This window comes from Bombyx mandarina, chromosome 15 (assembly GCF_030267445.1).
Source record: "Bombyx mandarina strain Sakado chromosome 15, ASM3026744v2".
In the NCBI taxonomy this organism is placed as follows: Eukaryota; Metazoa; Arthropoda; class Insecta; order Lepidoptera; family Bombycidae; genus Bombyx; species Bombyx mandarina.
In genome coordinates this window covers 3,263,156-3,279,791 of record NC_143221.1, presented here as the reverse complement: position 1 = coordinate 3,279,791, position 16,636 = coordinate 3,263,156, and the positions used below count along the sequence as shown (strand labels likewise).

General features: G+C 38.0%; 1 protein-coding gene across 1 annotated transcript in view; it reads left to right on the top strand.

Annotated features, from left to right (window-relative positions):
* The window catches only part of LOC114242595 (protein obstructor-E), a 49,172-nt gene that overhangs the window by 19,271 nt on the left and 13,265 nt on the right, over positions 1-16,636 (top strand). Inside the window, exon 2 of the mRNA XM_028173814.2 lies at positions 2,029-2,078. Within this exon, the coding sequence (XP_028029615.2) occupies positions 2,048-2,078 (31 nt within the window). The 5' untranslated portion in view covers positions 2,029-2,047. The remainder of the gene's footprint in view (positions 1-2,028; positions 2,079-16,636) is intronic.

The following is a 16,636-nucleotide window of genomic DNA, read 5'->3' as shown; positions in this document are numbered from 1 at the left end:
TCCTAGTCACATGCATCTTCTCTATACGCATCACATGACCATACCAAGCTAACCGCCCCCTCTTTAATTTATTAATTACTGGTATATCATTAGAATAGATATATTATTATTAGTACCAGTATAGAGTACTAATGTAATTAAATACCAGTGTGAGATCAGTATGTGATTATGAAAACTAAATTAATTCTCTAATACTAAAGTAAGCCTTTTTTAGTTTTTTTTAATAGAAATTTAACCCATTTAAATATAGATTTTGACACTTTTTTTCCTACCTGTGCTGATAGCCTTGAGAGCCTGATATAGATCAGCGTTACCCCAGCGTGTAGGTGAGCTCTCGGGGCTCAAACCGGAGATGTTGCTAACACTGGCCCTAACAAGAGCAGTTCTACGCAGAATCTACCACCGGATCGGAAACGCGACCCACTGAGATGATCCGACGACAAACTACGTGGGCTATTTTGACACGTGCTGCTACTTAGTAGTGACCCGAGTGGAATTTCCCGCACGCTTCTTTCTGCTACCCACTGAGTTTTACAGCGCATCGTTACACCTAGGGTAAGGTTAGAAACAGAGGCATTTTTCCACTTTGATCGTGATTCAATAGCAAAACTTTGAAGGACACAAATAGATATCTTAAAAAAGCATTTTCAAGGACGTACGTATACTTACGTAGTATATTCCCGCCGTTCTTGTATGAGACCACGTCTCAGAGCTAGCGTCCGAATCGGGCGTTCGGAATGATCGTTTACGTAACACGCACTAATTGCGCGCTTTCACCGGCGGATCTCTTCTTGCGACAGGTTCCAGGCACATTATTTTTTAACCGACGACTTCGAAACTGATGCAACCCGAGAATTCGCCCGTGAGAACCGCGAGCAATGAATCATGACGTGTCGTTTAATTAGAATTCCGTTTACGCCATTCATTTAGAAGTGAGATGATTTATGAGCTCTCTTCTCGTGTTACAGTCGGCGCGGTTCCTACTTGAGAAGATGTTCGGTGATGATTAATTATATTACAACAGCAGCCAATACTAAATTGTTAATATTTGTATAATTGTATTTGCATAATAACGGAATGTATGAGAAGAGTGTGGAACGGAGCGTTAAGATGTGAGCGAGAGAAAAGAGTAAGTAAGGGAAAAGAGAATGACAGAAAAAAGCAAGATGGCGAAGACGATTAAATGAGCAAGGAATAAAAAAAACACGTGTAGCACTCGAGGACTGCCGCGATAAATTAGACAACAATAATTTAATATTAAAACAATAATAAAATAAGACCACGCTATATTTATAAACATTAGCAAAAGCAAAACATTAACTGTCCTCTTCACACTCATAAGCTAGACCGCGCAAGAGGGAGATGGCCAGACTTTTCATGCAATGCTTTCAGTGCAACGTCACGCCGCGCGCTTATTCACAAACACTACATAAGCGCAACGTGTGAATGTGTTGAACGCAAGCTACATAGTAGGCCGATGTGAGGGTGTTAGGTTTTATTTTCGTTACGGAATTTCTTGATTCGGTCGCCGCGCTCAAAGCCCGCGATAAAAACTATGGAATAGCTTAAAAGTGTCAGCTATTTTTTAATTGTAATTACAGAGAAGATTTTGGTAGAGAACAATAAAAGTGCAACAGTGAAATGCAAGTCAAACAGTATTGGCACTTTATACCGTTGTTACTGTCATTTGAAGAAAGTTTGAACATAGTGTCATAGACTTATAACAGATGTACGTTACTTACATTTCATCTAATAAGTGTTTCACATTTAGTGTTAGTAAAAGCAAAACGGATGGTCAGGTTACATTAGTCCAACGAGTTTTCACTAATAATTATCTTTTAAGGTACACTGTATACAAGAAGGGTTTATTAACTCATAAGGTCATTTCTTTCCATCAGACCCGAATATATAGAATGTGGATAACAAAACAAAATTAAAACAAAGAACCAAGATGTGTGATAGAAGTCCGTAGAGGCGAGTAAGTTGGTTTTTGCGATTAATTCTAAAATGCGTTTATTTGTGTTTCAGATCAAAGAACATATATACAATGTTCGGACGACGTTGGACGAGTGTTCTCGGTAAGTTTATAGATTGAAATAATAGCATCGTTGACTAAGGATGCACCGAAGCAGCACGGTCTGAGAATGAACTTAAAATAACCATCGAATTCCAAGAATTTGTTGAATCAATCGCAATCATCGAACCTTTCCGTAAATACGACTAATAAAGGCGAATATAACATACGAATCCATAAACGCCACAAAAAAAAATTAAAATCTGGTCTATCAGAAATACTATTTTCAAATAGGTGACGGGATTTTTCAACACTAAAACCTTTTTTTTTTTTTATAACGCTGGGCAATCCATTTACGGATACTCGGTCGAGGGGGGTAACGGACCGGGTTATGTCGGACTCCGGCGCCTCCTGAGAAGAAGAAGGGGAGAAGAGAAGGGCCGAGGTCCTTCACCTCCCCCAATTTACCAACACTAAACTTTTATTCAACACTAAAACCTGAAGTCGAAGGTTTTACACACCATAGAGTAAATAACTGATAATGGTGCCCGGGAGGGAAACTTAGACTCTCACCTAAGACTTGGTCCGTATTTCTGTGAAACTGGCTATACTGTGTCTTTGATGCACAAAAACAGAAATTACTAGCTCTCAATACTAAAAAGCGGTATTGGCAACGTATGTCGCAGAATCATTAGTCGGTATAAGAAATGTGTTATGGAAGTCACACAACGAACTAACAAGCGCAGTGGTGTTGAGCCCGCTGGTCTGATAAACTGAAGCAACTGGCATGTAGATCAGATGCTGAAGATAAAGAGCATTAAAAGTTATTATGGAAGAGAAATAAGTACATCTAAAAGGGGAAAACATAGATCGATGATGATAATTCTCTCATTTAATGCAATTAAATTTTGTTCCGACACTAATCGATAATCTTGGGAAAAGGTTAAGCAAAACAAAAACATTTATTAGCTTGTGAAGCTTAAAATGACGGAACATACAAATCTACAAATTGCGACCCCGCCACATGCCAACACATAACATTGGCAATCATAACACTCAAATTTCAGATTCAGATAAATTCATTAATTACGTAGTTTAATAGAAACTTCAGTAGTTACGAATTCAATGTAATGATTTATTTGTATCGTATCAATATTTTTGAATGCCTAGTAAAATAAACGCTAAATCGATTTTCATAAAATTTCATATATCGATTTAACAACATCTACATCTCATAGTACGGCCGAAGAGCCGCTTTCGCATTTATAACATCGTTGCGAACGATTACGTCTGTTAAAAAACATAAACACTTACAAACCGATATATAAATATATTAAAAATAGTATTATATAAAAACATTTTAATATTATAATGCAGTGATAGTGCAGTTTTCATCTATATATTAATACATGAAGCAAAAACTTTGTATCCCTTTTTACGAAAATTGCGCGGACGGAGGAGTATGAAATTTTCCACACATATAGTATTTGACACACACACGCATGCATACTATTTATTTATTGTCAAACTTTTGTTCTTAACGCTTGTGGTCAAATTGAGATTAAATTAAATATTGTTTGTCTTCTGTATTATAGTCGAATTTCGACTACTGCGGGATCACTAGTTAAAATTAAAATAAGACTTGACCAATTACACACTAAGACTTGGACACTTAGTCTTAGTTACCAGGTCATAAAATGCCTTAACAAAAAAAAAAGATTACGTCTGTCAAATCCTAGCAGACAAATAATTAATTTTCATTTCGCCGCACACATCGCGACAGTGTCAACGCACTTCGAGCAAGTTTCGCAACTTTCTAACGACAAACCGACAGCTTCATGATTCAGTAACTCTGTGTAGAATAAATACACAAGACTGCGAAAAAGTTAGATGAGTTTTAAATCAAATACGTACTGGAGGTCATCGCGCCAGTATCGCGTGTAAACGTTGACGTAACTATACCTAGCTAACTCAGACTTTTGTTTCTTTGGAAAGAAAAAGTCACAATTCTCATTAAAATCCTTAAAAATATCGATAGGTGAAAGGCTATTTGGTTTAAGCAACATTTTTGCAACTTTAGACCTAGAACCTTTAGAACTTTAGAACTAGAGACCTTGGAACTTATATCTCAAGGTGGGTGGCGCATTTACGTTGTGGATGTCTATAGGCTCCAGTAACCACTTAACACAAGGTGGGCTGTGAGCTCGTCCACCCATTTAAGCAATAAAAAAAATAAAAACCCCGGTAACTGTAGCATTAGCCCGCTGAGTTTCTCGCCGAATCTCCACAGCGGTTTGCGATTCCGATCCAGTAGTAGATTGAGAGAAGTACACAACACATTGAGACATGGGGTCTCATGCAGAAGTCATGTACTCTTCAACGATTGTGGCAACCTTGAATCAAACACGCGTGACTGCTTTGCGGCAGATATAGACAGAACGGTGATACCTACCCGTGTTGCCTTACAAAAAGCTCTACTACAAAGCCCAGTATCAATTCGGAAACCGGTCAATAGCTACTAGACAAAAAAAAATTCTGTCTGATTGTATTTTCTTTCTCCTTTTGTAGAGGAAGATACTGAAACATTTTCTCTCTGTAAATCGCAAGTTACCGCTATCACAAGACATATATACACCAATATTATCATCACTGTCACAAACACCACGCTAGACATAAATTTTATCGTTACTAAACGCATTAACAACTGTGCAATTCTCGATATTGCTTCACGACAAAAACGGGCAGTTGGTATCGATCGATACCTATATGGCTCGAGCACACGGTGTGTCAAAATGAAAAACGATCTAGAACTCGCTAGTCATCGCAGACCAATTAAAAAATCAACTAAAACAGCAAGTCATTTACCTAACAGTATATATGAATTATTAAACGGGCCTATCTGAGTTAAGAACTCCGCATCGAACTTATTAAATGAAGTGTGACAATGTACTTAGCGGTAAAGTTTTCCTATCAACCCTAAGTAAGCTTACGGAACTTAGCTCGTCCTCTCGTCATCGAAGTTATCAATCTAAGGGGAAATTAAGCGACATATTAGCTTTTAGAAGCTTCTGTGTAACTTTACGACTCAATTTCGTGACGTTATAACCGAACGATGGATTTACATCATTAAAACGCTCTTAATTCTTTATTTTCTATATGTACAAAGAAATAATTAAAAAACACATTTCTGAGTGAGATGTCCCGCGATCTGTTAAGTTATAATTATTGAATTATCTCTGATATCATAGTGAGATAAGGACAAGAATAAAAATATGATGATGAAATTAGACAACCTTACCGTCTGCCAGCTATTGACCGGTCATCGGAACCGATAGATAACGATCAAAATATGAATTTCGCTCATCTTCAAACAGTCTTGAAGTCTTAACTGTATTCTATAGTAGCTTTTCCGCTTTCCAAATCAAAATGCATAGCTTTTTCTCGTCAAAAATGATAAGAAAGTTGATACCTATCCATTCGGGCGCACAATCCATACTACCATCACTACTTTCGCGAATACAGTATATTTGCGGGTTACATATATATAAAAAAAACGGCATTCGTAATAAATCTTGCACGCGTGTTCAATTAGACCTTATAATGGAACTTAATTCAAAAGTGAATAAACAAGTCTATAATTACTAATTCGTTTTGTACGCGGCGTATTTTTGTTAGTCACATTCCGTAATTGTAAACGTAATTAAATTAATTTCAAACGTCCATCAGTGTCTATATGTACGTAAACTAATCAGCTTGATGCACGCGACCAATAACGTTTTGTTGTTTTACCGTGCGTTCGCCATTTTAGCGAATTATAACTTTACACGCTTTCATTTACATGAGAGCTTTTGGAAAGCCAAAGAGTGAACGATACAGCTAGGATACAGCCCAATTTATGCTTGTTTTTTTATTACGCTGGATAGGAGGACGACCTCGTGGCCTGCATGATGTCAAGTTGTTACTGGAAATACTGCCACCTACCTTGACATATGAATCTATCCGTGTAGATTTCCTTTTTTTTCCTACCTATGCTGATAGCCTTGAGAGGCTATTTCAACTTCTCCCTAACGTGTGTAGGTGAGTTCAGGGGGCTCAAACCGGAGTGTTGCTAACACTGACCCTAGCAAGAGCAGTGCTTCGCAGAATCTACCACCGGATCGGAAACGCGACCCACTGAGAAGATCCGATGAGAAACTCGGTGGGCTGTGTTTATGGGTTAATTTACTCATCGAGCCCTTCGCCTCAAGCGAAGGGATCGGCGAGGACGGTGACCAGTGCTTGAGGTACCTAAAAGCACCGTTAATAGATCTGGAGGATCTGTGATGACGTGAAGAATATTGTAAATATGCCAGTATACTATTATCAATCCTAATGACGTATTTAAATGTAATTTTTATAACAAACAACTATTTCAAAATAATTGAACTAACAATGAACAAGCACTTACGGTTTTTTTTTTTTTAAATAACTCAATACATTCTGTCAACACCTTAATTGTATATAGCGAACAGAATCACACACAGTAACATGTGCATTTTAGTTACGATCATAAAATACTCAACCCACTTACAAAGTACACGAACAAACAGACAGCAGCAATAAATTAATTAACCATTCACTTGTGTGAGGTCATGGGAACCACCACCTACCACCACTCATTGTCTACAGAACAATAAGACTACTGAAAGATTACAATTTCACAATCTCATTGAAGCTCATTGCAAACAATTCGATGTCATATGGATAAGATGTTTGCGATTGCTGTTTAGTTAGGTCTTCTTGTGGGCCCGCAGAGGTAACAACGCCCCGCCTACTGCGGCCGTGAAGCAGTAATGAGTTGGAAGGGCAAGGCAGCCGTTGTATCATAAAACTGAGATTTAGAACGCATATCTCAAGATAGGTTATTATAGAATTTACGCCGTTGTTGTCTATAGATTCCAACAACCTATACCCTATATGGGTCAGTCATATGTAATCTATATAAGTACCTATATTGAACATTATGTGTATTCTATAATACTGAGATGTTATTTTAAGAAAGATTTTTGTTTTGACTTTGTTTTTTTTTGTTTTATTGTTGTTGTTTGTTATTCTTTTGTTAATGCACCTACCATGCACTAACTCTGCACCACCCTATGGTCGACAGGAAGAGAATGCCCATGGCATTAAGTCCGCCTGTGTACAAGTTTTGTTTTGTGCATAAAGTATAAATAAATAAATATGGTCTGTAAGCTCGTTTATCCATCGAAAAAAAAGATTTACAATAATTAAATTTTAATAGAAAGAAGTCTACTAAGATTAATTATGTCTGACTTCGAATCTTGTTGGGAAATTACCAATCTTTTTATCATATATTCACGCATTATTTCCGCGACATATCAAACTACGTGATAGGGGACATACGTGATATTGTGAGTACGTCATCCGTGTGTCTGCGCTCGTCTATTTTAATCGGTAGGCAGCGGCTTGGCTCTGCGCGGTAGGCAGCGGCTTGGCTCTGCCCGGTAGGCAGCGGCTTGGCTCTGCCCCTGGCATTGCTGAAGTACATGGGCGACGGTAACCACTCACCATCAGGTGGGCCGTATGCTCGCTCCATACCTAAAAGGGAAATAAAATAAAATAAAAATAAAATCTATCGATAAATTTTACGAAGAACGGCCAGCCAATACGAAAGAATTACATCATAATTTTCGACCACTTAAATAAGGCATTGAAGATCGGTACAAAACAGTATTCGGTAAAAATACTCTTTTGACGACTGCTACAAAACCCCATTAAAATAAGAAAAGTTATATAGTTAAGTAAATGTGTGCAACGAACACTGATTCGCGAGCGCATTTAAGAGAATCACCGCGTTCATCCACAGTGCGTTCCTAGAGATATCTTCTGCCACGTACCATCCGGCTTTAAAATGAAATGCTCTTAAAAATGTTTCCCGAGCGCTATGACATGTCCTTCTTCAAACGAGGCTTACGAAGAGTATTAGTACGGTAGGCAGCGGCTTGGCTCTACTTCTGACATTACTGACGTTTATAAACGACGGTAACCACTCACCATCAGTGTGCATAGTGCGACTTTTTGAACGTGCTCGATAGCGTAAAAGTTAGCCCAATTTTGTATGCAGTTAGAACAGCGTCCCTAGCGACAGACGTAGGCAAACGATCCTATTCCATACAAATTTTAATATGAGCTAACTTTTACGCTGTCGAGAACGTTCAAAAACTCGCGCTAAGCACACAGGTGGGCCGTATCTTAGTCTGCCTACAAATGCATTAAAAAAACCACGAAACATACCTGTCTGGAGTCGTACTTCACAATCCAGAGTAGTAAAGTTTCGTAAATTTTATTTAACAGAACATTCTGATTCATCAATTAGATTTAACCTAAAATTTGTTCTAGAGTTTTCTTCGTCTTTCGTTTTTGTTTCTGCAAACAAGAGACAAAACAAGTCGTCATGGCCTAAAGGATAAGACGTCGGTGCATTCGTATGACGCGATGCACCGGTGTTCGAATCCGGCAGGCGGGTACCAATTTTTCTAATGAAATATGTACTTAACAAATGTTCACGATTGACTTCCACGGTGAAGGAATAACATCGTGTAATAAAAACCAAACCCGCAAAACTATAATTTGCGTAATCACTGGTGGTAGGACCTCTTGGGAGTCCGCACGGGTAGGTACCACCACCCCGCCTATTTCCGCCGTGAAGCAGTAATGCGTTTCGGTTCGAAGGATGGAGTAGCCGTTGTAACTATAGTGAGACCTTAGAACTTATATCTCGAGGTGGGTGGCGCATTTACGTTGTAGATGTCTATGGGCTCCAGTAACCACTTAACATCAGGTGGGCTGTGAGCTCGTCCATCCATCTAAGCAATAAAAAACAAAAAAACAAATGTTGATGAAACGGTTCCCAGAATCTGGAAAGTCGCTTCCGTATTATCACAAAATAAAACAGAAATACGACGGCGCTCATCTTTATGAACAATGGCGAGCTATTTTACGAATGAAAACGAGAAAGTAGTTGAGCGGAACTCGTTGTGAAAATTCCGGAGAGCGATGTATTATTATACATCAACCCTTGAAACGAAAAGGACGACGCGCGTGGAAGTTGGTTGCTTAATGAAAGCACCCTTGTACATTATGATGAATACGGGAATAAGTGTTGACAAGTAAATGAATTCGGGAATAAATATTGATCAGTAGATAAATATGGGAATAAGTCCTGACCAGTAGACGAATATAGTAATAGGTATTGACTAGCAAACTAATAGTAGTCAATTAAGTTGTCGAGGCCTAAACGCCCGGTTTAATTATGATTCGATTATGGCGACTCTCACTCAAATCTCACAGATCAATTTTTAATATAAACAATAAAAACCATACCCTCAAATATTACACATCATATACTTTATAAGTTTTATTTATTTATTGCTTAGATGGGTGGACGAGTTCACAGTCCACCTGGCGTTAAGTGGATACTGGAACCCATAGACATCTACCGTGAGATATGAGTTCTAAGGTCTCAATATTGTTTCAACGGCTGCGCCGCCCTTCAAACCGTAACGCATTACTGCTTTACGGCAGAAATAGGCCTATGTATTTAGCCTATATGTTTTTTTGCCAATGAAGTCGCTGTAAACCTTATGGGTTGTAGAAAGCCGTGGATATCACAGCGTGAATGCAGCTACCCACTTCGACTCATGGAGTCAAAATGTAATCGTAATTTAGAGGTCCAAGGGCTCATCCGGGAATGGGAAGCAACAACCTCCTATTGTACCAGAGCGGACTAACCTCGTCAACCGGTACTTATTGCTTGTAAGGTCTCCGGTCTGTCTCTACCGCGAAATAATAATTCTGATTTGTGGCGTAAAAAAGCCGTTATGTAATGATCTCAAAAGACACGCCGCCATCTTTATGTTGTTCATCAGCTCTGGTAGCACAAAAAAAAAAATCTAAGTCCACAATCAAGTATACCGCCGTAGAAAATACGTGGAATGATTTCGAAATTTTTATGGTAATGTAAAATTACATGCAAATAAATTTTGGTCCTTCGACCGTGACGAAATATAGAATTATTTCTTTTGAAAAAAGCGATAGGAATTCAACGGTATTTTGTGATTGAAAAATTCTTGGTTCCATTCTAAGCCGCACAATAAAAGGGCCCGTAATATGTACCTACATATTTTAAAGGTATTTTTGTGAATATTTAATATCGCGGATTTTTTCCTCCATTTATCGTTAATTTAAAGCGAAGCAACGAAAATACAATATAATTAATTTAGAAAATATTCCATCCGACTTTGACTTTGTCGGATACGGGTTTAATCTTTAGTTTACCTAAATAATCATTAAATTATCATACTTGAGCCAATTTTGTTGTTGCTTAGATAGGTGGACGTGCTCATTGGCTGGCTGGGTCTTAAACTGTTACCGGATTCCAAAGACATCGTAACTGCCACCATCTTTGGGACATGAGTTGAAGTCTCGGTCTTTGCAGTACAACGGCTACCTCATCCTTCAAACCGCTTACTGCTTCATGGCAGAAATAGTCAGGGCAGTGGTACCTACCCGTGCGGGCTCACAAGATGCCCTACCACCAGTAATAATCCATCAGTTAATATCTATACTAATATATAAGTCTACAGTGGTTTTTACGGATGTTCCGTTATAACTACTGAACCATGCATCCAATCGACTTTAAACTTGGTATCTATGTACAAAATACATGAACTTAATGGATAGGCTAATATTTATATCAGTGTTAGACTGCCTAATAATAATGACAATAAATAATAATGTTAATTTTAAATGCCCAGCGAAGCGGGCGAGTACGGCTAGTCGTTTATAATTTTGAAATAACACCCTGAATGTGAAGTGAAACTATTTACCTAATACTAGGTGCAACCTCTAATTATGCCAAAATGTAAAGGCTGAGACTATTTAAACTGCATTCCTAATCACGATCTGGTCTTGATAAATCGGCTATGTACATACTGGCACCAATGTTTTTAAAGGTTTTTTAAATACATCAATGGGTTTTCGATTGCAAAATTTTATTCGACTTTTGAAAATACACCCCAATTATCTACTTTGTATCGAAAATCTGAAGATATGTTAAGTACTAATAAGATAAAAATGACAGAGACGACATCTTATTTTCGTCAACGGATTTCTTCTGTAATTTTCATTTATTATCATTGTTAATGACTATGCCCAAATGGCTGGAGGAACTTACATGATAATGGTCTTTCTGGTGATTAATCAGAACATACATGTATGCTTTCATAACGTACGGAAGTTTTTATATGTACCTACTTATCCATCATATACTATACATATTAATGGGCCTGCTATCTCACTTCCCTATTGACCTATTTTCTGCTTATGTTAGCGCATTATTACCTTATTTTACTTATATTTCGGTAACGAATACGCTACGATTGAGAAGCGTAACTTGAGCACGTGCTTATGAAATCGAGAGCTCAGCTCATAATTATGCTGTAAGATCGATATACGGTCAACAAAAAAACTTCTGTTTTAAAACATCAACTGTGATGCTATGAAAAGTAGTCACCTCGCTCGAGACAAATAATAAGTCGATTTCTTGAAGTGATTTTATAGTTTACTAGCTGTACCCGTCCGCTTCGCTGGGCATTTAAAATTAACATTATTATTTCTCACCCCCACAAACATTCTCATCATTAACGCCTCCGCAACTGGTGTAGGGAGTCCAACACTCATATAAATTATCCATTAAGTACATGTATTTTCTACATGGATACCAAGTTCCAAGTCAATCGGATGCATGGTTCAGTAGTTATAATGGAACATCCGTAAAAACCACTGTAGATTTATATATTAGTATAGATTTATAGTCCGACAATAATAATTTGATAGAAAATTTTAAATTTACAATAAACGGCGCCAAAGTCGTGAATGAATGAAAAATGCACAGATAATATAAAAAAAACATAAATTAGTCTTTACAGTTTACGTTTGTCTGTATCATGTCGACGAGGAGGTTTTAAAAAACATTTTTAATGAATTTCTAGTTGGTTCGCTTCGCGTCACTATGATCGAAACGGTAACGAATCCCATAAAAGCGTAGTTAATAGTTTTCTCGGGAACAACAGAGCTGCCAATTATCGAGAGTCGGTAGTTAGTTAGACTTTGCTGGAAATCTTTATAATTGAGAAGGCTGCGTCACTGTTGCATAAACTTGACATGCTACATCGCACACCCAAATCAACTTAAAGATAATATTCAGTCATTCCGTTATCTGGTTGGTACCTGTAACACAAGTTCTTTACGAACTTATCACGGGACCAGTTAACGTGGCGTGACTGTTAGTAAATATTTATTTATTATTTATTATTCAGAGGATCATGTACAGCGCTTGAACACAAAGATATAATGGGAGACCGAATCGGGAGTTTTATACGAGAAAAAGAAATTCATTAAAGAAAAAAATATATATATTTGTATACTTAACTTACTACTACTACTTATCGTTATTGTCGAATTGAAAATAAATCCGAAACTAAGCAAAATTTATTCTTTGAAATAAAAATCTCTTAAATATTCAGTTTTTTTTTTGTTATAATATAAAATTCGAAATACTATCTACCCCGGTTTCTGGACCTTTCATCAAAAAATTATAATTATCTGTTTATGTGTATTATAGAAGAAACCAACATTTAACATCGAACAGAGATTAATCCGTAAAAGTGGTTTTGTTCGGGAAATTTCCATAGATTAAGGTGTTCTAATCAATTAATTAAAAAACAATTAACTTCATATGTCATATGCGATTTACTATTAAGATAAGTCTCCTTAAAAGTCGCTTAAAAAAGCAAAACGCCGCCTACATAAAGTAACAAAGCAAAATTATAGTTACTCGTATAGTGACATAAATTCATAAAACGACAGGTCACATAATGACTTAAGTCAACCACATAGTCTTGCGCAAGCTACGTGCGCTTTCACTGGTCACACCTTGCACGCTCTTAAATGACGTAATACGTGTAATATATGTTAAAACAATACGTGCATGGTGATTAGTTATACTTATAACCCATGTTTAATGGGGGCCAATGGGTCAAGCTTATGAGCTGCGGAATTGTTAAGTGGTCTGAAGAAATTGTTGCGTTTTGATACGTGATGATTCACACTTCTTATTATATATAATAATAAATAATTATTATTGAAAATACCAATACTACGAATACCGGTTATTTAAAAATACATGTTATTTAAAATATTCAAAACGATTTACAGTATGGCCGATGAGTTCACGGTCAAATTGATGTTAAGCTTCTATCGGGGCCTACAGACACTAGGACGTGAAGATTTATTGTCAAGTGCACTATACTTAAAATCAGAAAATTTTGCTACTTCACGGCAGATATTAGCAGGATCATGGTACTTACTCATATAGGCCTGTGTTATACGACTATGTGAAGCTTACAATAGGTATTCTGCTTTTTTATGATTGAGGGATTACTGGTGGCCTGGAGGCCTTTCACCAAGACCGGGGTGTGAGGAAAGGCTCAACCAGGAGGACTGTGATTTTCTAACAACTGCCCGAGCGCCTCCAAAGGAGACCTAACAACTCAAGAGCAGCTGCTTCGCGAGTGAATCTACTACCGGATCGTAATCGCGCCCCGCCGAGAAGATCCGGCGAGAAACTCAACGGGCTGATTGATGTTTAGGTTAGGCTGCACGTCAAACTCTTTATTGAGTTCGGGTACGGTTCCTGTATCCTACTATGACCATGAAGCATTACAACAGACGACTAATTCATTTAAGATGAGTTAAAATGACTTTTCGTATCCCAAAAAAACAATCCAATGAAATTGTAATACAATTTTATTGAGCAACCTTTTTTCTCTCTATACTAGCACATACCTTGAGTGCGTAATGAAAATTAATATGTTTAAAACGAGGAGAGGAAACGCTTTACGAGTATCGCGTTTCATGAGAATTTGAGGTTTTACTGTTGCGAAAGACAATCTTCATCGGGCCCTTAAAAATAATTGGCAGGCTTAACGTTACACAAAATTATGATCAGAAAAGGTGAGTGGACTGAAGGTCTTTTTGTGCATTACGATTTTGTTATCTGTACTTATAAAAAAAATCACACTACTCCCTTTTAATCTTCAAATGTAATCATATTGGTATCGTTGATTTTTTTTATGATTGAAGGATTACTGGTGGCCCGTAGGCCTTTCCAGTGTCACTAGGATAGGTGGGCGAACAAAGGCTCAGCCAGAAAGGGTGGGATTTGCTAACAGCTGCCCGAGCGCCTCCCAAGGAAGCCTAACAGCTCAAGAGCAACTGCTTCGCGAATGAATCTACTACCGGATCTGAATAGCGACCCGCTGAGAAGATCCGGCGAGAAACTCAGCGGGCTGATACATGGGTTAGGTTACCGGGGTCCCTAAGACTGCTCCTCGTGTTAGAGCTGAAGGCGTCTAATGCAAAGGTTATTGGATCTGATGGATCCGTAAAGACGTGTATAGGGCGTCGACGGTGACTGGCTCCTGGGTGATCAGGATTCGGGGAGTAGTCGGCGGCGGCAACGATAAGCCGATTATCATGACGCATAGCCTTATCGAAGCACCGTTCCGACGCTGACTTCATGTATTTCTGGATTGATTCGAGGCCCAGGTCGTCGTGTAGGTCAACGTTCCTCACGAACCACGGAGCTCCGACGGCTAACCTACAAAAGTGGGATTGTAGAGATGGGACGGTGTCTATGTGTATGCGGGCCGCGTGAGCGAAAACCACACTCGACACAACGAATATGTTGTATTTAAAATCGCTTTTACCCAGGACTATAATATGTTTTGGTGGGTAATAAAGTATACTGTAACTTTCTCGCTCGCATCCCTCTCTATTAGACTCCGCCACCGGTGTAGAGTTCATGCTTACTACCTACAGCCACTGCGTTCATCCACAGTGCGCTTCCAGAGATCTCTTCTGCCATGTACCATCCGGCTTTGGAATGAGCTCCCCTCTACGGTGTTTTCTGAGCGCTATGACATGTCCTTCTTCAAACGAGGCTTGTGGAGAGTATTAAACAATAGGCAGCGGCTTGGCTCTGCTCCTGGCATTGCTGACGTCCATGAACAACAGTAACCACTTACCATCAGGCAGGCTATGCTCATCTGCCTACAGAGGCAATAGAAAAAAAAACTCTATGGCCGAAATATGTATAATCTTCTCTATATTTTATATAAAAATGAATTGCTGTTCGTTAGTCTCGCTAAAACTCGAGAACGGCTGGACCGATTTGGCTAATTTTGGTCTTGAATTATTCGTGGAAGTCCAGGGAAGGTTTAAAAGGTGAAGAAAATATAAAAAAAGCTCAGAATTATATAAAAGCAAGTAATTTTGTTTTTCCTTTAATGTGTCCCATTGATGTGTCTTTTATTTATCGATTTAGGCACTACGTCTGTCTGTCTGTCTGCCGGGTCAGCTAGTGATACATAAAAAGCTCATAGCCTTTCCCAATAATCAAATAACCTTAAAAAACACATTCGTCTAAGTTGCATCACTTATAATCAGATGTACGAGCGTGAATAATTGCTTTACGATCTTAAATTACAGTGTTTATAGCGTTAGCCGCGTGTTTCTTAATATCAATTGTTATGCTTATAAATACTTTTGTTTTTATTTAAATTAATAGATGATTCTTGTTACATACTTATTTTAGGGTTGTGTAACGTAAAAAAAACCTCAAAGTTTCGTCTTATGCGTCTGTTCTGTGTGTGTTTGAAACTTTTTAAATCTTTTGTATGACATTATATAGTATGTTTACTGGTGGTAGGACCTCTTGTGAGTCCGCACGGGTAGGTACCACCTCCTCGCCTATTTCTGCCGTGAAGCAGTAATTCGTTTCGGCTTGAAGGGTGAGGCAGCCGTTATAACTATACATGAGACCTATTAACTTATATCTCAAGGTGGGTGGCGCATTTACGTTGTAGATGTCTATGGGCTCCAGTAACCACTTCACACCAGGTGGGCTGTCAGCACGTACACCCATATAAGAAAAAGAAAAAAAACAGGTGTATTATGTAGGATAATTACGATGGAAACAACTTGATATCCAAAAAAAAATTTTCAATTGTAACCTTTTTTATAAATGTCATTCCGAGTATGTAGAAGACTGTACTTGTTATCAGACAAGCAGCACTCTTGTGTATTTACAATCTAATAAAAAGGAAGAAAGAAAGAAAAAAACGCCCACCGTCAACATACAATTTTGTGCAAAAGTTCTTCCTGTAACGTCCATCTTGAGTGCAAACAGCGGAAAATCAGCCTTTGAACAAAGGTCGACAATTACGATCCCTTTTATAAGAACATCTTCACACTGTACAATCGTATAAAATTGTCTCGCTTCGTAAAAAACTAATAGAAAACGAGCGGACTTTTATTTAAGTACACGTGCAAACTATAATCAAAAGTGTTTTTTTTATTTTTTATTTATAACTTATACTAGAAAGTATAAAGGCGGACTTAATGCCATAGGCATTCTCTAACAGTCTACCTTAGGGGAGTGCAGAGATGAAGCTTGGTAGGTGTAGTGTGAAGGTGATATTACTTAAACATATATTATGT